Here is a 24,345-nt window from a genome sequence, read left to right as displayed (position 1 = left end):
TTTGTGTCTTCATATTGCCTAATACTGAAAAAATATAAAGAAACTTCTGGGATAAAACTATTTAAAGCAATTATCCTACTGTTCATCTCTGAAATCAGGGTTTCTTCAGGTCTTAAAGTCGTCTTAATAAACCCTTTCACAGATTACAGCCTTAAAAGGTGTTAAATCAGAGCTGACAGTCATAAAGTTATGGCATTAATGTTACATGCACTGCAAAAAATGAATGTTATATGCAGTATTTCTATCTTTGTTTTCCATTACAAATGTATAAACATCCTTAAATCAAGCTTAATTTACTTGATAGGCAAAAGTAAGATATGACATTGTTTTCTTCTGAGAAACATATATATATATATATATATATATATATATATATATGTTTTTATTTATTTATTTTTTTTGGAAGTAAGTCATTTTTCTGACCCATTTGGTCATGTTATAATCACAAATTCACTTCTTTTAGCTATTTTTTTAATATATATCATGCAATTTTGCTACTCAAGTAAATGTGTCTTAATTAATGAATTATTTGACATTTGCACTAGAAAACTAGACAAAAATACAAAATACACTTTTTTTTTCTTTGGCAGTGGGATCAGAAGGTACAGTAAAAGTTATTTCCATATACTTTATTTGCTCTTAAAAGGGCTTTAAAAAGTCACGTTTGATAAAACCTCCAGAAACCCCTGAAACTGATTCAGGGTCGGGGCTGTTAAGATTAAAAAATGCACCTTCGTAAAAGTACATGCTTTGACTGTTTAATCCTAGTTTTCTGATGGCTTGCATGCTCACATAAATGACCCTAGTAACACATGAGTTCATCCACCTATAAAAGTAATTCCAAATCATCTGAAAAGACAACATTACAGCTCAAATAACAAACATTACACTGAACAACAGAAGCTGCACATTTTCATAATTACATTGTGTCGGCCCATAGACCTCCAGTGTAAGAAGATGATTTTTTGGGGGATTTTATTAGCTCTTATATTACATTCTTTGGTAATAGACATTATGTTGTTCACAGAGCTTAAGTCGTTTTACACCCGGAACATTTCTTAGATGATCTCTTTGTCACCACACTGTGCAATAAACACTGCCATGGACATTCAGAGTGAGCTGTAATCATCATATAATTTTTATGACAGTTTCTACACGTCGCTTGTTGATTTTTACTGGAAATAATTGGCAGACATAAAAAAGGATTTCTAAACATCGGCTTTTATGGCAAGATATGTTCTCAGTGTCAGCGAATATGTCACTTTTGAAGCCGGTGTGTGAGAACATGCTCCGAGGGAGTCAGGAAAATGTATTTATCTGTTGATTTTTGAGTTGAAAGACAAAGAAAAAGAGACAGAGGGGAAGATTGACAGAGAGCAAAGGAGTGAACAGTGTCTCTCTCGCTGTGTCCCAGCGCTTGGGATGGTTATTGCTAATAAATCTTGAGCGTGAAGGAGAGAGGTGTCAAGTTGCGCAAACAGAATGGCCAAGTGTGTGTGTGTGTGTGTAAACCCACTGACCTCGCCCTCTGGTGAAGAGCGAGCAATTAGGACCTGCCTGTGATATGAACACACAGCTGGTAACACACACCGATCATAACCAATAGTCAGTCAAAAGAATCAGCACTTTTTTATGTCAAAAATATGTTTTGTTTGCTTTTAAAATGTTCTTGAATCTATTATGGCTTGAAGATTATGAAGATATTTTTTATTTGTATTATTAATTATTATTATTCAGAATGATAATAATTGTCTAAGATAGGTAATGCATTTTTATTACAGTGAAATCATCATATTAGGGCTGAAATCTTTAATAATAATTGATTAAACAGATTATTTGCATATTATGGCTGGTAAATGCACACATCGCCAATGTTACAATTTTGTACTATTGTACAGAATAAATAAACATTTTGTTCTAATGTCTAAATATATCAAAATAAAACAATATGCGTCAAGTAAATTTAAGTATACCTGAAGATAAAATGCTTTAAAATGTTTCTCAGTTCCCTGTTTTACCTTTTGATTTACTCTGTTTTACATTTAGGTGTTATTTGTTTAAACATGTTAAACTGACTGCTCTATAGGTGTAACACTATTGTTGATGTCAACAGTCAAAACAATAAAAGCATCCATGTGCACATGCACTCTGACACACACACACACACACACACACACACACACACACACACACACACACACACACACACACACACACAAAACAGGCCTGGTTTTGCTTGAACAGAAACTCGAATGTAAACAGAGCTCACAGCCATCTGCCTAATGTCAGTGTGACCAGCAGGCCTGTTCTCTCTCTCTCTCTCACACACACACACACACACACACACACACACTGCGCTACAGCATTGCCTCTTGCATGTCCCTTTGCTTTCTCATTTCATATTCTGTGTGCAGGAGCAAAACCATTGTTTGTCAAATCTATTATTTTATATCATGTAGAGCAGCACACAGTACAACATTGTCTCTGCTATCACTTCAGATAAATCCTCTGTAGTTTTCAGAACAGACATACACTATCCAGTCAGCTATGAGAGGCTATTAGATTAATATGGCTGCTAATAAACCTGTCTGTTTGTAAAGTGGCAGTGAAAAATTATTTTATAGTTCATAGCTTACTTCTTATATCAAATGGTCATGTCTGATGTGGGCATTGATTGGTCGATGAGAGTGGAAGAAGGCTTATTGACTGATTACTTTTCCACCATTATTTTCTGGTGCTCACGCTCCTAAAATACAGAGTTAAAGGGTTACTCCACCCCAAAATGAAAGTTTTGTCATTAATCACTTATCCCCATCTTAGTCCAAACCCATAAAAGCTTTGTTCGTCTTCGGAGAACAATTTAAGAAATTTTGCTGAAAACCAGGAGGCTTGTGACTGTATCCCTTTGATGACTGAACAACTCCAAACTTGAGTATTGATTATTATAGATAATAAGAAACTAAATCACCATATTCAAATAATCTTTAAATCACAGGAATAAATTGTATTGTATAATATATTAAAATAGAAAACAGTTATTTTAATTTGCAATAATATTTCACATCACTATTGTTTTTACTGTATGCTTAATCAAATAAATGCAGCCTTGGTAAATATAAGAGACATTTAAAAAAAAATGCACAGACCTGAATATTTCTGAACAGGTTTAGAAATATTTGTAGAATTATTGTAATTATTGTTGAAACATAATTTTCTGTAAAGTTGCTTTGTAACTATTTGTATTGTAAAAAGCGCTATACAAATAAACTTGAATTGAATTGAATGTCTTCATTATTAGCCATCATTATTAGATATTACCTTAAGTAGATTTGCTGCATTTTACATATATTTTACTCTATTTATAAATTTTTAAAACCTTTTTTCAATTTTATTTCTTGTGTTAAACATTTAAAATGTTGGTGATTAAGTCATGGCATTATGGAATTCTTTGGCATAATTTGCCATTTCAGTATACATTAAGACATTTTTCAAATAAAATATTGTTATATGGCTGAAAAAGATACAGGATATAATTTAACATAACATAGCATTAACATTGAACTGGAATCTGCTTTAGCAATATTAATTTGACATTCTTACCTACTATTTTGGTTATATTTTCTCAATCAAACATTGTAATGAGCTTCGCATAGCCACGAATGGCTTTTCAACAGCCATATAATTCTACTCTGGTTATTATTTAGCATATATTTTAAGATAGGCTTTTTAGGAAATAGGCCAACAAATGTTCAGTGTTTCAGCTGAGGGTAATGGTGTGAACCGTGTGACCTGGAGTAACCCCCATCTCTCCCACTACCTTCTCCTCTCATGCACCCAAAGGAAGTAACAGTGTTGGCTCTGCTTCAGGCTCCATATTTAGCTCAGTTCTGGCTCCCCTATTGTAAACTTCTCTACAGGAAGTAGCCTCTCTGGATCAGAATTTGGCTTTCTTTTTTTCCCGTACTGCAGTTGAGTAAAGCCCTAGAGTACGACAGATGTCCCAGGATTCGACAGTGCTGAGCTAAAGCCGTTTTTGGTTGAAAGGTTCAACTGATCACTAGAGAGACATGAATGAGTCTGCTTTTCTTTTTTCTGTTCCTTTCAGCTGAGTGCAAACGTGTTGATCTTCCTGTGCACCAACATCATTGGGATCTGCACCCACTACCCAGCAGAGGTCTCTCAGAGACAAGCCTTTCAGGAGACGCGAGGCTACATCCAAGCCCGACTGCACCTGCAAAGAGAGAACCAGCAGCAGGTCAGTTCAGCGTTGAGGCCATGACATTCACCGGCACAGTTTACTAGCTACACTACTGTTCAAAAGTGATTCATTTTGTAATTTTTAATGTGTACTTTTATTCAGCAAAGGTGCATTAAAACTGATCAAAAGCGACAGTAAAGACATTTATCATTTTTACAAAAGATTTATATTTTTTGGAATAAATAAATAGTTTTCCAAAAATTGTAGGGGTCTCATAATATATTGTATTGATGATCATTGTGATATATATATATTTGTTTTATTATATAAAGGTATTGATATCATGTTACTGATATCATACTGTAAATAATCCATCTGGTTGACCCTCCAACAAAGTAGGTTACAGTATTGCTGTAATGAACGGAGAAAAACAATGCAATATATAGCTACTAATGCTGCACAAAATAGAAGTAAATAGTAAAAAAAAAGAATTCTTTGCACATTTCTTTCTGAAATGAATCACAATCAACCACGATTAATCCCACCTAACATTAAAGTTTTAAATTTTTTTCTTATATTGCAATAATTTCACATTCAATCTTCAAATTGATGTAGAAACAACATAAAGAACGCTTCTGTGCACTGGCGTCCTCCCTCAAGTTAAGGGATTTTAAACAAACACTTTTAATACATTTGCAGTTAACCAAATGAAACCATACACATTTTAATGCTATAAAAGTGTGCACATCGAGAGAAATAAACAGCAGATGTTCATGGTAACAACTTCTTTAACTTGAACAAACGCTGTTAATACACATACATTTGATAATAAAGTTAATAAATGGAAACATGCATGTTTTAATGCTAGTGAATAAAATAAATGATCCATTCGCAAGCCTCTGCTCATCATGACAGGACCTGGATCAGTGAACTGCGTCTCGGGCCGATGACGTCACTTCCCGGTAGGCATGTTGTACACGCCCCCATCCCTTGACTCCGCCCCCACGTCAAAACAGTGCCACAAAGAGAGACGCGCAGAAAAGTGAAGCACAAAAGGAAAATGGCATCGCAAGCTCAAACTAGACTCACACGCAAAATAAAAGCAGTGTTGCAAATAAATTAGTAGATATGGCCATGGAAAATATGTATTGCAAAATCATTGCTTTCGCGCCGTTTCATTTGTTTATGTATGTTCATTTATGTATGTTTGGAAAAAGCAAAATTATTTTCCTCAATACTTTAATTTTCGTTTGCAAACCTTTATATTCTTTTGCAAAACTTTATTTTTTTGCGTATATATACGGCATTATTTTGACTCCATACAAGTGAATGTTCTGTGTGCATGGAATTCCTTGATTACCTGCTGCATTTGCTGAAATCTGATGTATGCATCTGAAGACACTGCATTGGATACTGTTTCCCAGAATGCAGCGCGCTACATGTAATGTTTCATCTTCAAATGCGTGAGTGACCTGGAGGCGGAGAATAGTAATGTTAAATGTTAATATGAATAAACAGTGCTCATAAACCGCTGCTGAGGTAGTATTCTCAAGTGAAGCCAGCTGAGGCTTGGACCCGGAAACAGCGCTTCTTATGTCACCAATATTTCATATGTCGATGAACCGAATACATACTGTACATGTTACTGTAAACTACAAACTATCATTGTGCATAAAAACAATATTGTAAGTATGACATAAAGTGTACTTTAACCTCTACAGCACGTTTCCGATCAAGTCAAATGACGTCACCTTTACCTCTATAGTAATATAATATATAAATAACATAATAATTTGTTGACCGAGACCATTTACATTAACTCTGCCCACCAATGCCTGGCTGCGATAAACAGCACTGCAAAAGATGCCCATTTATTACTAATAGCAGTAGCGCAGCAGGTTAAAGACGTTTGATGAATTAATTTGACACAAGTGACCCAGTTTCGAGGCCACCCTTTACCAAAACTTGTTCTAGGCTACTGCTTATCCCATATCAGATCAGAAAGGCATTTATTTTCAATAAAAATAAAGGAATTATTTGAAAACTGGAAATAAAACGTCTCATTAATAATATAGTGTTATTAGGTGGTTAGCAGTATAGGTGTAGGGAGGTTTTTGTCCCAATAAAGTTGCATTAATTTAATAATATTTTTAAGAATGATAATTTAAACAGACTATGTTATTGCATACTGTTTTATAATGTACTGCAGTACTGAAATATAAATATATACCACCTAACTATAGCCTTATTAGGCAGCACACACTGTGTACTGGGCAGTAAGCAGTATGCAGTAAGCAAGTATGCCATTTTGAACACAGCCATAGAATTTAGGGAGGAATAGTATGCACATTGGGATTCAGACTAGGTCTTTCAGTTTCCTGTCCTTCATGTTTTCCTATCTTAATTTTTTTCAGGTGTTCCTTGTTAACTCATTAGCCTGTGTGTATTTAAAGCCCTCATGTTTCCCTTGTCTCTTGATGAGCTTTTATCAGTGTAACCCACTGTTTGTGAGCTCTGTTATGGTTTCTGGTCATGTTTGTTGAAGTGAAGTTCAAGTCGTCATTTGGTTCTGTTTATTTTCTGTATATTTGATGCTTTTTGAAATAAACTGCTCTTGGGTTCAACTTAACTCTCCTAAAATGGACTGTTACACTTACAAACTCTCTTTGGCCAAAAAAAGAAAACACAAAATAAACAATGTTAGAGGTTGACTTTACAATAAGGTGCTATTTATTAACATTAGTTAACAAACTAAAAATTAAAAACACATCTAAAGGATTTATTCATCTTAGTTAATGTTACTTTTATCATTTACTAATACATTAAAATCAAATCTGCTGATATTATTTACTGAACCTGAGGCAACATGAACTAACAATGGACAGTTTTTTTTTTTTTAGTTTTCTAACTCAATTTAATAAAGATTAATATATACTGTAACACATTTATTGCTCATTGTTAGTTTAGGTTATTTACTAAAATTGTATATTTCTATAGATATTGGAATTATGTTGTTATCATTAATTATTTTGGCCATGATAAACCTGTAGTTAACATCTGATATTGTGACAGTCATAACTAACTTAAATATCATGAAATTTTGTGATTCCGAATCAACAAAATTCCATAAAATTCCACCTTTGACACTCAAAAAAGTTGAATTTCATAAAATCTTGTCTCATGAGATTAAAGTTACAAGCTCTTGGTGCATAAAGAAGATCTGTAAAGTTGCAAAGACTACTATTTGAGTAATGCCGCCCAAATGTTCACGCAAAGAAAGAAGGCGTGGTTTCAGTAACACAGTTAGTGTTGAAACAGTCATGTCAGAGAGATGCTGTGTGTGTCTAGGAGAAAGAAAAAGCACTTTATTTGGCCTTCAGAAAGTAGATGGATTTAGGTATCTTTAAGATTACTTGCAACAGAACAGAAAAGCATTTTATGGACAACCGTTTCGTGAATCTAGGAGAGGAGGTCATTCTGACTTTTCTAAAAGTTTAACTGTCTTTACATTTATTTTGAAAGAAGAAGCTCGGTATAGAGTTCTGTCAAGTGCTTGTGGTGTTCGTCCAATCACAATACACTGGGCAAAGCTGGCCAATCAGAGCAGACTGCGCTTGTCAGAAGGAGAAAACGACACGTTTGAGAGAGACGGGGCATAGAAGACCTACAATAATGTACAGTATTTGAAAAATCATGTGTTTTTTGAATATTAAAGCATGTCAACATATTCTGTTACACCAAATACACAAAATAATGATAATGATGGTTCTTTCACAAAATATGGTATCTGCTCTAAATCTAATCTAATCATTTTGTTAAATGTCTTTCTATTCTATGTATATAAATCTAAAAGGGATGTAATAAAATAAACACTGTTGTCAGTGGACAAGTCAACAATATATATGCACTGGGATGCTGTTGTTAAATAAAGAACTACTACATAAAGATAGGATGTTCGATCTTCAGTGAGAAGAATTGCATGCTAATTTTTCTTTCTTTCTCACTCACACACATTCCCTCTCTTCTCTCCTCTCTACAATTTTCAGGAACGCCTGTTGCTGTCTGTTTTGCCAAGACATGTTGCCATGGAAATGAAGGCTGACATCAATGCTAAAAAAGAAAACATGATGTTTCACAAGATCTACATCCAGAAGCACGACAATGTCAGGTGAGCATTACTGTTGTGTGTCAAACTCTGCCACATTAACTATGACTGGATTAGATCATGAAAAGCAATCTAATCAAGTGATCTAAGAATACTTAAGATATTATTGGTTTTATAGTATTTTTCCAACCCTCATGGCCTTAAAGTGTTAGTTGACCCTAAATTAAAATTCTGTCATTAATTACTGTTGCCACGCTGTACATCTCTCAGAAATCAGAGATTGGCAAGAATAGGGCTGATCTTACCTAAAGTATTACCTCATACACGTTCTACTATTTGTTCTACTATTTAAACCTTCTAGGCTACGGTATGATACACAAATGAATAAGCACAGCGCGATTGCCAATCCAATAGCCGTGTTGCCGTCTTTGCGCGTCTCTGTCTCTCAAAAACCAAACAAGCTCTCTGTCAAGAGTATAGGCTAATAATCAGCTTAAATACGGATACATTTTCTACTAGGCCTACATGTTTGCTTCCTTAACTTTTGCTGGTTTGCGTGGCATATGCACATTTGTTTAGTGAAGTTCAAAAACGACTCGTTTAAATAGTTCTGCATAATGAAATATATTCTAGTCTTGAATTAATTCATTCACTAAATGTCATGAAATATTCCTACTTGTATGATAAATTTATTTTTAGAAATTATTAATTTAATATTTTAGAACACTGAATAGGGCAAATATCTGCAGGAACTGGTGAGCCAAAGGAATTCATGTTGTTTTACATAATCCTCTAAAATTACAACACCGTAACAAGTGTCCAAAGTAGCTAAATGAGTTTATGAATGAAATAAGCACAAATAAAATAGCAGTGTTGCAGTTGCCTTTTTTCATGCATTTCCTGGAAATTACTTAAATCAATTTCCATATTTCTAAATTGTGTAGGAACCCTTACTGTTTTAATTTATATACTTAAATATCTATTTATTGGATCACGAAAGGTCTCCAAGCTGGGACTCCCAACTCACGTTGCTCGAAGCACAAATGCACTACATCTCGGAGCACTGCCTATACAATGAAATCGATGTCGACTGTTAGAAGATGTTTAAATAGGCTAAATATTATAATCATAAAAAAAAATGATATGTGTGTGTGTGTGTGTGTGTGTGTGTGTGTGTATGATTTTAGTTAAACACTGCATATTTGTTCAATGATAACTATGGAAAAAAAGAGAGGCTGTAAAACCATAAATCAAATACTGTACGAAGTTCTGGTTCAAGCTCCGCCTACTTCCGGTTTTATACGAATACAGATACAAATAATTTTGTGATTGATACAAATACTGGCTTCGCTGCACACCCCTAGTTAGGAGTCATACTCTCTAACCACTAGGCCATGACTTCCCCAGTCTTAGTCCATGTGACATCAGTGGCTCAACTTCAGTTTTGCGATGCTACGAGAATTTTTTTTTTTTTTGCGCAAAGAAAACAAAAATAATATAGCTTCCACAACCATTCTTCTCCCCTGAGTTACGTCGTCTGCCATTTTGGAGAGTACCCAAGAACGTATTGGACGTAATCAGTGTTGTTTACATTCTGGGGAGAAAGCACGTGCATGAACATAATTTGCGTAATAAGCATCGTTTACGCTTGTAAATGGCGAAAGATGTAACTCAGGGGAGAAGAATAGTTGAGTAAATTATGCTATTTTTTTTTTTTCTTTGTGCACAAAAAAAGTATTCTCGTATGATCACAAAACTGAAGTTGAGCCACTGATGTCAAATGGGCTATTTTACCGATGTATTTACTATGTTTCTGGACCTGGGAAAATTTCAGTTGCGTTGCATGGAGGGTCAGAAAGTTCTCAGATTTCATAAAAAAATATCTTAATTGTATCTTAATATCTTAAACGGGTTTGGAATGACATGAGGATGAGTAATTAATGACGTAATTTTCATTTTGGGGTGAACTAACCCTTTAATGACATAAACACTAAATTTCAAGTGAGATTATGTGAGATTATGAATTATTCTTAATTGACTGACCATTATTTTATTTAGAAAGTAAATAGTCTGTTTTTACATCTGTAAACTTCATATGGGATAATAATTTGTAGTTGGTTTTCTTTCTTTTCTTTTTTTTTTTAAGCACTTTTACAACAAGCCGATCCTTCGATTATTTGCGTTAGACTTTAGCTAAAGTTGTTCACCTGCTTTTTATCATCTCCTGTGTCCGTGTGGCCCTTTCTTTGTTTATTTTTCACTCTTCACATTGATCTCTTCTTTCTCTTTCACTCTTTTCTTCTTTGCTTTAGCTCAGGGAACTCGTAATAGGAGCAGTGGGGCTTTTCTTTTGAAATGTGGTCAGCTAATTATGGCGAGAGAGGGAATAGTTAATTATCAGTCACTAGACTAGCGTTAACCCCAGAAGATACTGAAATGAAGCCACAATTCAATTAAAGCGCTCCACAGCGCCCGCTCTGACAGCCTCAGAGTGAATTTCCCCTCAGCTCAAGGGATTCACACATTCATACTGTTTCTACCTAGTTTTTATGGTATTGATTCCAAACATTAAAATTAAAGCTTTTTTAATCTGTCTTAATTCATTTTGTTTTATTTGCATCACGTTTTAGTAGTGCTTTCAAATTATTAATCGTGATGAATCGCAACCAAAATAAGTTTCACACAGTATACAGTATGTGTGTGTCAGACTAATGCATATTATAAAAGACAAAGCAACAATTCATACAGTTTAGGTCTCTCTCTCTCACTCTCTTTCTGTGTCTTTGTCAGTATTTTGTTTGCAGACATCGAGGGATTCACTAGTCTGGCATCGCAGTGCACTGCTCAGGAGCTGGTCATGACTCTAAACGAGCTGTTTGCCCGCTTTGACAAGCTGGCTTCGGTGAGCACATCTATTAACACATGCCTAAAACATGCTGGATTATTGTTGCAGCATTGTCTATTTACTATGGTGACAACATGAAGTCTGTGTTAAATACATTATTGAGATTGCGTGATATTACAGTAGTTCAACGTTACAAATACAGTCTTCACGTTTCAATTCAAATACAACATGATTCAATATATATAAAGCATGAAATACAGTACTGTTTTGTGAACGTGACTTTAGTAAATACATCAGGATTCTTTCTATTCATCAGAGACTCCTAAAAAGTATTATGGTTTCCAAAAAAATATTAGGCAGCACAACTGTTTTCATCATTGATAATGATGAGAAATGTTTCTTGAGCAGCAAATCAGAATGATTTCTGAAGGAGCATGTGACACTGAAGACAGGAGAGTAATGATGCTGAAAAATCAGATTTACTCAGATCACAGGATTAAATTACATAAAATATATTAAGATTTTGTAATAATAATTCAATATTACTGTTTTACTGTATTTTAATCAAATAAATTCAAAAACATTAAACAACATTTTACTGAGCTCAAAGCTCCCACTGCTATGACTGGCAAAGAGTTGTGTATTTTTGACAGCATACATTCATTATAGATGGATGCTGCTGTGATTTAGGTTAAAATAGCATAAATTATAAGTACATATCAAACTATCTGTAAGAACTTCACTCTTTCCTAGCGTTGCGATCAATGCAAATACTTTTTTTCCACAACTTGGCACTGAACAGCGTCTTATTGTCTTCTGAGCCATTTTCATCATTAAGTTTCTGTGTAGACCTACATTTGTCTCTCTCGTAAACGCTACATGCATGAATCAGTGGGCAGGGCTAAACAGGCAGCGCTGTAGAAGCAGGGGTTGATGATTATCTTCAGAGATGGTGCTTAGTCACACTATTACATCATAGGGACATATTATCCACAACCTGTGGTTTCAGCAGTTTGTCTTCAATATAAGCTGTTTTTAGACTAACAAGAAAATTACAGAATGTTTTTATAGTATAATGAGCTCTTATTTGTCAAAAGATCAATGGAATTTTGGTTTTTCAGTTCATGATTCCTTTAAATACAAGTATAAAAATAAATTAATAATAGTAATAATCATTTTTTCATTATTTCAATATATATTCATTATTTCGTTTTTTTTATAAAATAAAGTGTGATACTTTTATATATTATAACACTATTATATATACACATAAAAACAAAATGGTAATATCACCATTTTCTTTCCTTTTTAAAAACATTTTATTTGAATTAAACATTTTATATGAATTTTTTAGAATTTTCTAACCTAAAATGAACACCTTTTTTGTGGTTGGTCGACCAGCAAGTAAGTCTAATAGTCTCTATGCGCTATCTGGTTTAGCACTGCTGAGTGAAGTGCATCAGTGAATCAAATGTCAGTTTTGCATTTTGCTCTGAAACGAGCAGCACATAGCCTTAATGTATACTTTCAGTTTGAATGGAAATCTTAGACAGTATTACAGTTAGTAAATCTAAAAGTGTGATTTTGCATTAACTAGTCTAAGCCATGTCGGTATGCAAATGAGTGGTCTGAACTTCTTCACACAGCACATTTTTTATTTTGCTTGCGCATATGCACCTATTCACCACTTATGTGCACCCCTGAATATGACCCCTTCAAGCATTATTAGTAAAAATTTAAAGTTTCATTTAAAGCTAACAAATACTTGGCAATACATTGTAAAATATCAACAATGAATAAAATAACAATGCAATATATACACACAGTGCTGTTCCAGTCAGTGGTGGGCTTTTTGTTTAGGGTTCACATAATCCCTGAGGGTTGGGAGTCTTGGCTCCAGGCTGTGGGAACGAGGCTTCCCAGCGGGCATCCTCAGCATGAGCTCCACCACAGCACAGAAGCTGTTTATTGGTACAGCCAGGAATAAAAACGGTCCCGTGTCCTCTCTAGAAGATCTAATGGGAGCACTGAAGGGTCCTGGATGAAATGTTGAATGACAGCTGCATTTCTCCATCCATTGAATCATTCACTGATTAGTTTAAAAACAACACTACTTCATGTTTATGGCTTTGACTTCTTTTAAGACCTTTTACTCGCTGTAATGCACATCCTTCGTCAAATCCAATGTCACGTATTTCACTCTGATATATTTTTATCAGTACTGACACTTGTTTGCTGTCTGTATCACACTCTAAGCAGAATGACTACCCTCTTTTTACACCTCAGCGTGAAGCTGCCATCTCCTCAGCTTGAACTTTCTAATTAACTTCCGTTCCCTTTTGTGTGTGTGCAGGAGAACCACTGCTTACGGATCAAGATCCTGGGGGATTGTTACTACTGCGTGTCAGGGTTACCTGAGCCCAGAGCGGACCACGCTCACTGCTGCGTGGAAATGGGGGTGGACATGATTGAAGCCATTTCGTAAGTCTCACTTAGACATCAGTTCATCTGAACATCAACCTTTGTGAGATTTATTTCAGAACAGTTTTGTGAGGATAAATTATCTCAATTTCGATCTGTGAATTTAAATGAATATATTAATAGTTTTATGTTGACTTGTTTATGAGACATTTGTGCAGAAAACACATTTTGATTTGTATGGTAACTAATATTATTTTTATATTGCATTTTAAAGTTAAAGTGACAGTTTGGGCAAGTGGATTTTTTATTATTTAATGTAATTATTCATATTATTTTATAATAGTTATTGTTTAATAATAAGTATTTATAATTATATAATAATTCCATGAATTGGACTGGTATATTGCAGCGCCTTTTTGGAGAGTACTACGATTAGAAAAATTCTAAATTACTCACAACTAACGAAAACTATATAAAATGTAAAAATTACAAAAGCACATTCAATTACTAAAACAACTAAATGTCAAATCCAAAACTGCTAATAATAGCTAATATAGAATACTAGTATGTAAAAACTAATACTAAAATAACACTGACTGCAGCATGTGATTTATTAATACCGTTTATGTTTGTGTCAGATTGGTGCGAGAGGTCACAGGGGTCAATGTAAACATGCGGGTCGGGATCCACAGTGGTCGTGTGCACTGTGGAGTTCTTGGATTGAGAAAGTGGCAATTCGACGTGTGGTCCAACGACGTAACGCTGGCCAACCACATGGAGGCTGGAGGCAAAGCCGGGTGAGACTCTGACATGTACACACAGCTATACATAGCACTGGACAGACTGTTTAGTAGACATAATATTCATGTAATGTCATTACTAAAACTCATTTTTTCCTCAGGAGGATCCATATCACTAAAGCTACTCTGCAGTACCTGAATGGAGACTATGAGGTGGAGCCAGGTTTTGGAGGGGAGAGAAACGCCTACCTGAAAGAGAACACCATTGAGACCTTCCTAGTGTTGGGCTGCAGTCAAAAGCGGGTTAGACACGACATTCTGTGCCGAGTTCATGCTACAACATTTTTATAACTATAACTGTGCTCACTCTCTCTCTCTCTCTTTCTCTCTCTCTATGCATATATAATGTTTATGTATTATATTTAAAACAAGACTGGTCAAGAAAACTACTGTGCTGCTTTAAAAAATATATATATATCGCAAAATCTCAAATTAAATTGATATATTTTTATACAGTACTGTACATTATATATGATTTGTGATGCATACATTCATTTGTAACATAAAACAATGGATTTTAGTCTTGTTTTTTAAATAACTATTTTGGATCAATTTAGACAATCTGACATAACATAAAAACCCTTTAAAAAATATTTATTTAGTATTTAGCCTTATTTTGTGTTTTTTTTTTTAAATCTATTTAGACAAAATCTAATTGTATTTGTTAAATGTCATTTATCGGTTATATAGCATATGAAAATCATTTTACTGTTTTTTTACTCTTTAGTCTTTATTCTTTAATTTCTCTAATGCTTTTAGACTGAAAATAGAATTTTAATATTGGCTGTTTATTGGTTATTTGCCATTTATCAGTTATATGGCATAACATAACATGAAAATCACTTAATATCAGTGCATCCCAAATTCAAATGCTTCTCTTTTATTCAAGATCCTTGAGCACAAAACTTTTCCTTTGCCCTTGACTGTTTCAGAAAGAGGAGAAGGCCATGATGGCTAAGATGCAGCGCACGCGGACGAACTCTAACGAGGGTCTGGTGCCGCGGTGGGTACCTGACAGATCCTTCTCCAGGACTAAAGACTCCAAAGTCTTCAGACAGATGGTGAGACCTCCTATGACACTCGCCTGACCTCTCTCTCCTGTTCCTTCAGCCGATATCTGCCTTTACATTGTTCTTTCAGTCCTCCTACCTTAATCTCAGATCTGTCTAATCTTCTAGGGCTCACATTTGTTTCTTCTCTTTGCTCAGGGCATTGATGAAACATCCAGCAAAGACAAGTGAGTGTTTTTTCTTAGCTTTTAGAGAGTAAATGCAGTGGGGGGGGGGGGGGGGGGGGGGGGGGTTTGGATATAAAAGGTACAAATAAAATGTGCTTTTCTAAATCTTCTTCTGCACACAAATGCAGCCGTGGTGCTCAGGAGGCGCTGAACCCCGAGGACGAGGTGGACGAGTTTTTGGGCCGTGCCATTGACGCTCGCAGTATTGACCAGCTCCGCAAAGACCACGTGAAGAAGTTCCTCCTCACCTTCCAAACCTCCAGCCTGGAGAAGAAGGTCAGACTCATAGAGGCTGGCTGAGATCCAGCTTCCCTTTCCAGTTTAATTTAGTAGTGCCGATCGTATAGCAGACTAACAGGATGGATGAGATCATGGGAGATCAAATGTCCTCCAAGTTCCTGTTTGGTATTTAAGAAGAAGAGAAGTAGATTGAATTGTTCGGAGCAATTTTTAACATGTCATTAGGTTAACAGGATCTTCTGGGTGGTTGTTGGTCGTTAACATGCTACAATAACTCACACAGCATTAATATTTGGCACAGATTGATAACTCAACATATTTTAATTATATTTAATATTTTGGTCTTGTTTCTAGTACGCTAAGAAAGTAGATGATCGTTTTGGCGGTTATGTGGCCTGTACGCTGCTGGTCTTCTGTTTCATCTCTTTTATCCAGATCGTCGTATTCCCTCAGTGAGTGATAAACACACACACACATGCACACACACACACACACACACGTTTGTTTTTGTGAAAAGTGGGTTCATCCCATAGGCGTAATGGTTTTTATACTGTACAAACTGTATATTCTATGGCCATACACTAACCCTACCCCTAACCCTCACAGGAAACTTGTGCATTTTTACTTTCTCAAAAAAAAATGAGTTATGTCCTCATAAGTCACCCTCTCCTTGTAATACCTGTGTCATACCAATGTAATTATACAGAGTTGTGTCCTGATATGTCACAAAAACAAGAGCGCACACACACACACACACACACACACGTTTACTAAAAGGGATAGTTCACTTTAAAAGGAATATTCTGTCTTCATTTACTCACCCTCAAGTTGTTCCCAATCTGTATGAGTTGACGGTAGCCATTCATTTCCATTGTGTTTATTTTTCCATACTATTGAAGTCTGTGGCTGTCAACTGTTTGGTCACCAACTTTCTTCAAAATATTGTTGTTTGTGTTTTTGAGTGTCTTCACATCTTGAGTGTGTGTACATTTTGACAGAATTTTCCTTTTTGGGTGAACTGTCCCTTTAAATGGGGACATTCTTTAGCCTTGTTTTGTTTTTGTTTACAGATATAAATAATTTACAGTCATAAATACTATAACATAACCCTAACCCAAACTCTAAAAATGGCGATCGTGTTTACTGTTTCTCTGCGAAATCCTGTGAGTGAAATCCAGCCATTACAATAGAAATCGTTCCAGTAGGTTTGTGAGTGCAAAAAAAGTTCCCCTGGCAGATTTCGCTTGTGTTCTAGATTTATATACTTGCCTCGCTGACAGAAAGAAAGCTGCTTGTTATGAAGTGGCTTTACTGTGAGCATTGCTTCATGCATATGCTATTGACAATGGACACTAGATCTGTTTGTACCATGCTAAGGCTAATAGCTAATAAGACTGCACTCCTAATAGATAACATTCTGCAGTATTACAAATGAAAAACATTTTATTTTATTTTATTTTTTTGTATAAAATGTTTTGTCAGATTTAGCTCACTTCTGTAAAAATTTGTGCCTAATAATATGGCTAAGTACATAACACGATACACACACTCACACACTCCACATGAATCTAAAAGCTCCTGTGTGTTTTGCAGTACTCTGGTCATGCTGGGAATATACATCAGTATCTTCATCATTCTTGCCAACATCCTCTTCATCTGTGCCATTTACTCCTGTGTAAAGGTAAGCTACATCTGATTATGCTGTTTTTCATTCTTTTGCATTTTCTTTTGTACAAACGTGTACAATTGTCCTTTCTTTGACTCGGTTTCGCAGCTCTTCCCTGCTGCTATGCAGACCGTGTCCAAGAACATCGTTCAGTCTCGCACCAACAGCACACTGGTGGGAGTTTTCACCATCATCCTCGTCTTCATCTCTGCCTTTGTCAATATGGTATGCAGAGCTGCCAAATCACTTCACACACACAACATTAGTGTGTCTAACACTTTAGCTAACAATCTTATTTCTTCCAAAGAGACTGTATGGTCACAAATGATACTTAAAATACCAATTCTGTTGTCATTTTCTCACACGTATGTCTTTCGTCTACAGAACACAATATTTTCCAAAATGTCCAGAGTGTTATAATCTGTCCAATAAAAATAAATAAATAACCAGGGTTGTCAAACTGCAAAAATGGTAGACAAGTGCAGTGTTTATTTTGAGGTGAACTATATATTTAAGGAATTAGTTCAGCCAAGAATGACAATTTGCCGAAAATGTACTTACCCTTTAAGATGTAGATGAGTTTGTTTCTTCATCAGAACAGATTTGGAGAGATGTAGCATTACATCACTTGCTCACCAATGGATCCTCTGCAGTGAATGGGTGCCGTCAGAATGAGTCTAAACATCTGATAAAAACATCACAATTAATCCACACCACTCCAGTCCATCCATTAACACAATGTGAAGCTAAAAGCCCTGTGTTTGTAAGAAACAAACTCACCATTAAAATGTTTTGACTTTAAACCATCACATCACTGTGCAAAATACAAGTCCATATTTCATAATATCGATACCTCGAAAACCACCAATGTATTTGTTTAGAACTGATTTGGACGGTTTTCACTTGTAAATGGTGCTTGATCTGGGCATATTTCTCTACGGTTTCAGCCGAGATGACTTTTTCACTGAAGAAAGCAATAATAATGTTAAAGGACTTGTTTTGAGCCAAAAACGACAGTTACAGTTAAAATGCATTAACTGTATGGTCCGCGTCACCGTAGCACCATTTTGGAGAGTACCCCCTAAACTCAAACAGTGTATGTTGTTCTGTCAACCGCACCACACAGATATGATGTTTTTGTTCAAATCAAAGCGTAAATAATCGTAGAAAACGTATCCGTGTGGTGCGGCTGACACAGAACAGGATATGCTGTTTGCAGTTTCTTACAAACACACAGATTTTTTAAAGCTTCATAAGATGTCAACTGATGGACTGGAGTGGTGTGGGTTATTGTGATGTTTTTATCAGCTGTTTGGACTCTCATTCTGACGGCACCCATTCACTGCAGAGGATCCGTTGGTCATCAAGTGTTGTAATGCTACATTTCTCCAAATCTGTTCTGATATGTAGAAGAAAACCTGATGATGTATTTCGGAGCCTGAGTGTATGTTTTGTTTCCTGTAGTTTTCCTGTGATACACAGAAGCTTGAGGACTGTGTAGCAGAGCGGTTTAACTGGTCGTCAGAGATGGTGACTCCCTGTGTGATTCACAGCTTGTCTCGCCCTGCAGCCGACGGCCTGAATATCTGTCCCAGCAACACTCCCTCCTGCCCCTTCCCTGAGGTAACACGTGTGTGTAGTCACACTATTAAAACCATGTTGTGAATGGAAGCGGACTCATGTTTTATCCCGTATGCCTCTTTCAGTATTTCAGCTACAGTGTGCTGCTGACCATGTTGGCCTGCTCAGTGTTCCTGCAGATCAGTAGTATAGGGAAGCTGGCTTTAATGCTGCTCATCCAGCTCACCTTCCTGCTGCTTGTGGAGTGGCCAGAGGTGGCGCTGTTTGACAACGCAGACCTCTTCGTTACTGCCAACGCTCTGTGAGTACCGCTGCCAGTCTCTAGTCTAGACAGAGGCCTGTCTGTGGCCTGTTGGTGATTACATTCAATAATATAATGACATTTTATTACTTTAATTTAGTATTAACATATGAAAAATACTGAGAGTTCCAACAATGTTATTTTAAATAATTCATATGCTATTATATTTTGATTGTTTTAATAGATTATTTATTATGAGAGTTTTAAAACCTGAACTATGAAATAATATAAAAATTATAAAATGCAATAAAGGTAATATAAAATAGAAAAAATAGAAATATCTCTGATTTGAATATAGTTTATTTGTGATAAAAACATTTAAACCTTACAGCATTTATTTATGTTTACACTGAATATTTATGTTGCGTTAAAACAAGTGCTTTTGCTGTTTTTGTTTTTTAGTGTTTTCAATGAAACTCTGCAATGGTGAGACTTAAATTCATCTCTTATGCTTCCTGTTATTACCGTATTTTTCGGACTATAAGTCACATCAGTCCAAAAATACGTCATGATGAGGAAAAAAAGTCGCACTTGACTATAAGTCGCATTTATTTAGAACCAAGAACCAAGAGAAAACATTACCGTCTACCGCCACGAGAGGGCGCTCTACGTTTTCAGTGTAGACTACAGGAGCACTGAGCAGCATAGAGCGCCCTCTCGCGGCTGTAGACGGTAATGTTTTAACTTGCTTCATTTCTCTTGGTTCATGTCAAATTAATTTTGATAAATATGTCGCACCTGACTGTAAGTCGCAGGACCAGCCAAACTATGAAAAAAAGTGCGACTTTTAGTCCGGAAAATACGGTAGTAATTTTTAATTGATTGTTTTTCTAAATGCAAAAATGCTTAATCTTGTTGGTTTTTCCACAGGTCCAATCTCAATACAACTACTGAGCAGTGGTATGTGCAGTTAATACCGTCTTTGTTTCCATATCTTCATTATTTTTTTGATTTTTAATGTTTACTTGAAGACACTAACTCTTTGTTGTGAGTGTATCCTGTTACATCCATGCTGTGATGTAAATAATTTATCCTGTGGCTGACCTGATCGCTCTCATTTCAGTACTTTCAGGGTGACTAAAGTGTCCCTAAAGGTCATGACCCCGGTGATCCTCACTGTATTTGTACTAGCACTGTACCTACATGCCCAGCAAGTGGAGTCAACGGCTCGTCTAGACTTCCTCTGGAAACTTCAGGTCAGGGTTTGAGCCTACAGTGTTTTGGCCAACACAACACTAAGATATAAAATAAAATGTCCATGTCAATAAACAATTTGTTTATAAAATACATTGAGAAATGCATCCTATCAGTATTTAAAATATGCAATGTGTCTGTTCCTCTACAGGCCACAGAAGAAAAGGAGGAGATGGAGGAGCTTCAAGCCTACAACCGCCGGCTCCTCCACAACATCCTGCCCAAAGATGTGGCCGCACACTTTCTAGCCATAGAGAGGAGGAATGACGAGCTGTACTATCAGTCGTGTGAGTGTGTGGCTGTCATGTTCGCCTCCATCAGCAACTTCTCCGAGTTCTACGTGGAGCTGGAGGCCAACAACGAGGGAGTGGAGTGTCTGAGGCTCCTCAATGAGATCATCGCTGATTTTGATGAGGTTTGTGTTTGAAAAGAATAAGGGAATTAGGGATGTTCATTTCGGTTATTTTTCCTAACCGACAACCGACGCTTGTTATCCGATTATTAACTGTTAACAAACAAAGATTATTTTCAATTAGAATTTAATTAAATTAGAAAGATTAAGTGTCTGTGACCCGATAAAAATACTAACATTTGTTTCCCGGGATTCATTTTACATGCGCAAAAAGCAAAAAACAACAGAACATGAGGATTCACATGATCTTCAAAACATAATAAAGCTAGGCCATATATATATATATATATATATATATATATAACAAATAAATAGGCCTATATGAGAAACAGATTTTTACTTAAATAATAAATTAAGAAAATGAACGAAAAACACAGTTTTGGTTCATTTTTGTGCTGCACGAAAGGAAACAAATGGCAGAAAGCAGTGTCCTCTTTTTCTTTAGGGTTATTTTACGCCCAAAGATTTGTTTTTATTGTGAATGTACACAAATAAAGGCAAACCTTTTACAATTCTGATTATCTTTATGACTAAAAGGAGAGGTTGCTTCCACTCTTAGAAGAAAAAAAATCATGTGATTGCACTGGTGCCGCACGCACACACACAGTTAAGCATCGCTACCTTGACAAGGCAGTCTGTTCATTATCATAATAAAATACAGTCAGTCAAACATATGGAGAAAAAAACACACTGCTCAGTTTAAATGTGTAGTACAACCTGTGCTGTTAAGTGTTATCACTGTACCGCCGTGATGTTATGCTATACATTTTGTTTTAAATGGATATTGGAATGTGAGTGAAGTAACATGCATAATAAATAATATTTTGGCATTCAAATACATCGCGAATCTGGAAACATTTGATTTTGTGTCAAATGAGAGACCCAACATTGGTTTCGATTTCATTTTAGCCTAAATGAATTTGTTTTGGCTTGTCGTTTGTATTGCTATAGCTTGTGAAAGGGAAGTAAAATAGCATAGCTATGTTAACAGTTTATTGTAATGTTTGTATACATTTCATGTTGGCATTTGGCCTATTTCTGAATGTGACTTATTATACGTGACTTATGTTTGTTTGTTTTGTTTTTTTTCCACAAAACGCAATTTCTTTTTTTTTATACGTGTAGCATATTTTAAACATGCAGAAAAGATTTTTAACTGATTGAATTAATCTGTCAAATTTTTTAACGGTGGGTTAATGGTTAACCTGTTAAAATGAACATCCCTAAAGGGAAACTTTAATTATTACACCATTCAGTATGACCAATATGAAAGCATCTTGTGAACGGTCCTGTTTATTTATGAAAACCTCCCTCTCTTGCAGATTATCAGTGAGGAGAAATACAGGCAGCTGGAGAAGATAAAGACCATTGGCAGCACCTACATGGCCGCATCTGGCCTTAACGACTCCACCTATGACAAGGAAGGCCGCTCGCATATAACCGCCCTGGCCGACTATGCCATGCACCTCCGTGAGCAGATGAAATACATCAATGAGCATTCCTTCAACAACTTCCAGATGAAGATCGGTGAGTTTCAAAACCTGCAGTGACACATAGGTGTCCACTGTTTGCCGATTTGATTGAAAAAAAGTTTTGTCCGCTAAATCAAACTCATGTGGTGCATGTTTGTGTGACAGTTTATGACAATGTGAGGTAGTTCAGGATTCATATAAACAGAACTTTCAGAATCTAAAATCGGATTGGATTCATTCAGATTGACAAATTACCACATTTAAACATTCAATTGAAAATTTGGTCATTTTTTAAATTTTTCGCCTTGATGATATTTAAAATTGTAACTCAGTTTTTACCACAAGGCAAGATTAGTTTAAGTTGTAAAATGTCATGTGGTACATCTCCCCACAAATGAAAAAAAAAAATAATAATTTTTACATGAAAGTTCTTTTAAATAATAAAAACCTTTCTGAAAATATTAAGGTGTGTTTGCATCTTAACTTGACTTTATAGTTATTGAAGTGTTGTTATAAGTTTTTTTATATTAATTTTATATTAATATTATATAAAATATTGTACACAATTGTGTTTTTAATAATAATTATAACAATTATAAATTGTTATATTATTTATAAAATAATAATTAATTTATAATATTAGACTAAATGTTTTTATTATTATTATTATTATTATGCCTTGGCAACTAATTGTAATAAAATAAAGAAAATACAATTGAAATAAAAAAAAACGTACAGCTTAATAGAAATAAAATTAATAAAATAAATGCAAATTCACTATATTATTTAAATACTATAAGAGTATATAAATAATACAAAAATATACTGGTCACACTACATGGCGTCAACATGACGGAAAATTTTTAATAAAACGTTTTTGAAACCGGAATACTAAGTGTACATTCTACATTGGCATATGCATGTGTGTGTGTGTGTGTGTGTGTGTGTGTGTGTGTGCAGGACTGAACATTGGGCCAGTGGTCGCAGGAGTTATTGGTGCCAGGAAGCCCCAGTATGATATCTGGGGAAACACAGTAAACGTGGCCAGTCGGATGGACAGTACAGGGGTCCCAGACTGTATTCAGGTGAACCTTCAAGCCTTGAGATGCCTTAGTCATAATGAGCAAGTGATTCAGAAGTGATTTTCTGACGTTTAACTGGATGTTTGCAGGTGACCACAGACCTGCACCAGGTGTTGGCCAGTAAAGGTTACCAGCTGGAGTGTCGAGGGGTCGTAAAGGTGAAAGGCAAGGGTGAGATGACCACTTACTTCCTGAACGACGGACCTCCCAACAGTTAGCAGCGCACTAGAGTTCCTTTGGATTCCCACAATACCCTAGAGAGGAGGCTTGATCGAGGCAAGCAGAAGACAAACAAGCAGCCATTGCCTTCACTTGAAGAAAGTAAGATTATTGAAGAAAAACGAACCAGACTCCAGACTGGAGAGCCGTGGCGCTCATGGATATGGCTGTGCACATTGAAGGATGATTGTTTTTAAGCCTCTCCCTCAGGCTGCTTGAAAGATGCAAAGTCTGTTTATTTAATAAAGGCCTTTACTTACCGAAGAAAAACGCTTTACATAAGGCATTATCTCCATTTTTTTCCCTCTGTTATTCTTATTTCAGGTGAATATAAATACAGGTACTCCTGTTCTGTTCGGAATTCCTTTATTTTGATCTTGATGTTTTGTGCAAAAAGTCCTTTATGGAACAAGTGTGAAAAACGCATACACATTTATACCGTACATAAACCCGTACGCTCGTATATCTGTGTGTGTGTACGAATACAGTATCTGTATAAATTAAGAGAACTATTGACCAAAGACCAAAGTATTTAATAGAAAAGACGTTTGCGGAAGTTTTGAATATTATGT

The 24,345-nt window shown here is 35.7% G+C and overlaps 1 protein-coding gene across 2 annotated transcripts in view; it reads left to right on the top strand.

Annotated features, from left to right (window-relative positions):
- LOC132117955 (adenylate cyclase type 6-like) overlaps positions 1 to 24,068 on the top strand; it is a 57,262-nt gene extending 33,194 nt beyond the window's left edge. Inside the window, exons 4-24 of one of the 2 annotated variants that reach the window (XM_059527354.1) lie at positions 4,106 to 4,255; positions 8,245 to 8,366; positions 11,094 to 11,205; positions 13,502 to 13,629; positions 14,208 to 14,366; positions 14,471 to 14,612; positions 15,302 to 15,430; positions 15,578 to 15,606; positions 15,735 to 15,882; positions 16,201 to 16,298; positions 17,440 to 17,527; positions 17,621 to 17,737; positions 18,977 to 19,135; positions 19,219 to 19,394; positions 19,797 to 19,820; positions 20,265 to 20,294; positions 20,458 to 20,590; positions 20,740 to 21,003; positions 22,323 to 22,527; positions 23,433 to 23,557; positions 23,644 to 24,068. In XM_059527354.1, coding sequence (XP_059383337.1) covers positions 4,106 to 4,255; positions 8,245 to 8,366; positions 11,094 to 11,205; positions 13,502 to 13,629; positions 14,208 to 14,366; positions 14,471 to 14,612; positions 15,302 to 15,430; positions 15,578 to 15,606; positions 15,735 to 15,882; positions 16,201 to 16,298; positions 17,440 to 17,527; positions 17,621 to 17,737; positions 18,977 to 19,135; positions 19,219 to 19,394; positions 19,797 to 19,820; positions 20,265 to 20,294; positions 20,458 to 20,590; positions 20,740 to 21,003; positions 22,323 to 22,527; positions 23,433 to 23,557; positions 23,644 to 23,772 — 2,667 coding nt within the window. In that variant the 3' untranslated portion in view covers positions 23,773 to 24,068. The remainder of the gene's footprint in view (positions 1 to 4,105; positions 4,256 to 8,244; positions 8,367 to 11,093; positions 11,206 to 13,501; positions 13,630 to 14,207; positions 14,367 to 14,470; positions 14,613 to 15,301; positions 15,431 to 15,577; positions 15,607 to 15,734; positions 15,883 to 16,200; positions 16,299 to 17,439; positions 17,528 to 17,620; positions 17,738 to 18,976; positions 19,136 to 19,218; positions 19,395 to 19,796; positions 19,821 to 20,264; positions 20,295 to 20,457; positions 20,591 to 20,739; positions 21,004 to 22,322; positions 22,528 to 23,432; positions 23,558 to 23,643) is intronic. The other variant, XM_059527355.1, reaches the window with a different exon arrangement.
- Positions 24,069 to 24,345: the final 277 nt, after the last annotated feature.

Source organism: Carassius carassius, chromosome 37 (assembly GCF_963082965.1).
Source record: "Carassius carassius chromosome 37, fCarCar2.1, whole genome shotgun sequence".
NCBI lineage: Eukaryota > Metazoa > Chordata > Actinopteri > Cypriniformes > Cyprinidae > Carassius > Carassius carassius.
This window is presented reverse-complemented; position numbering and strand designations above follow the sequence as displayed.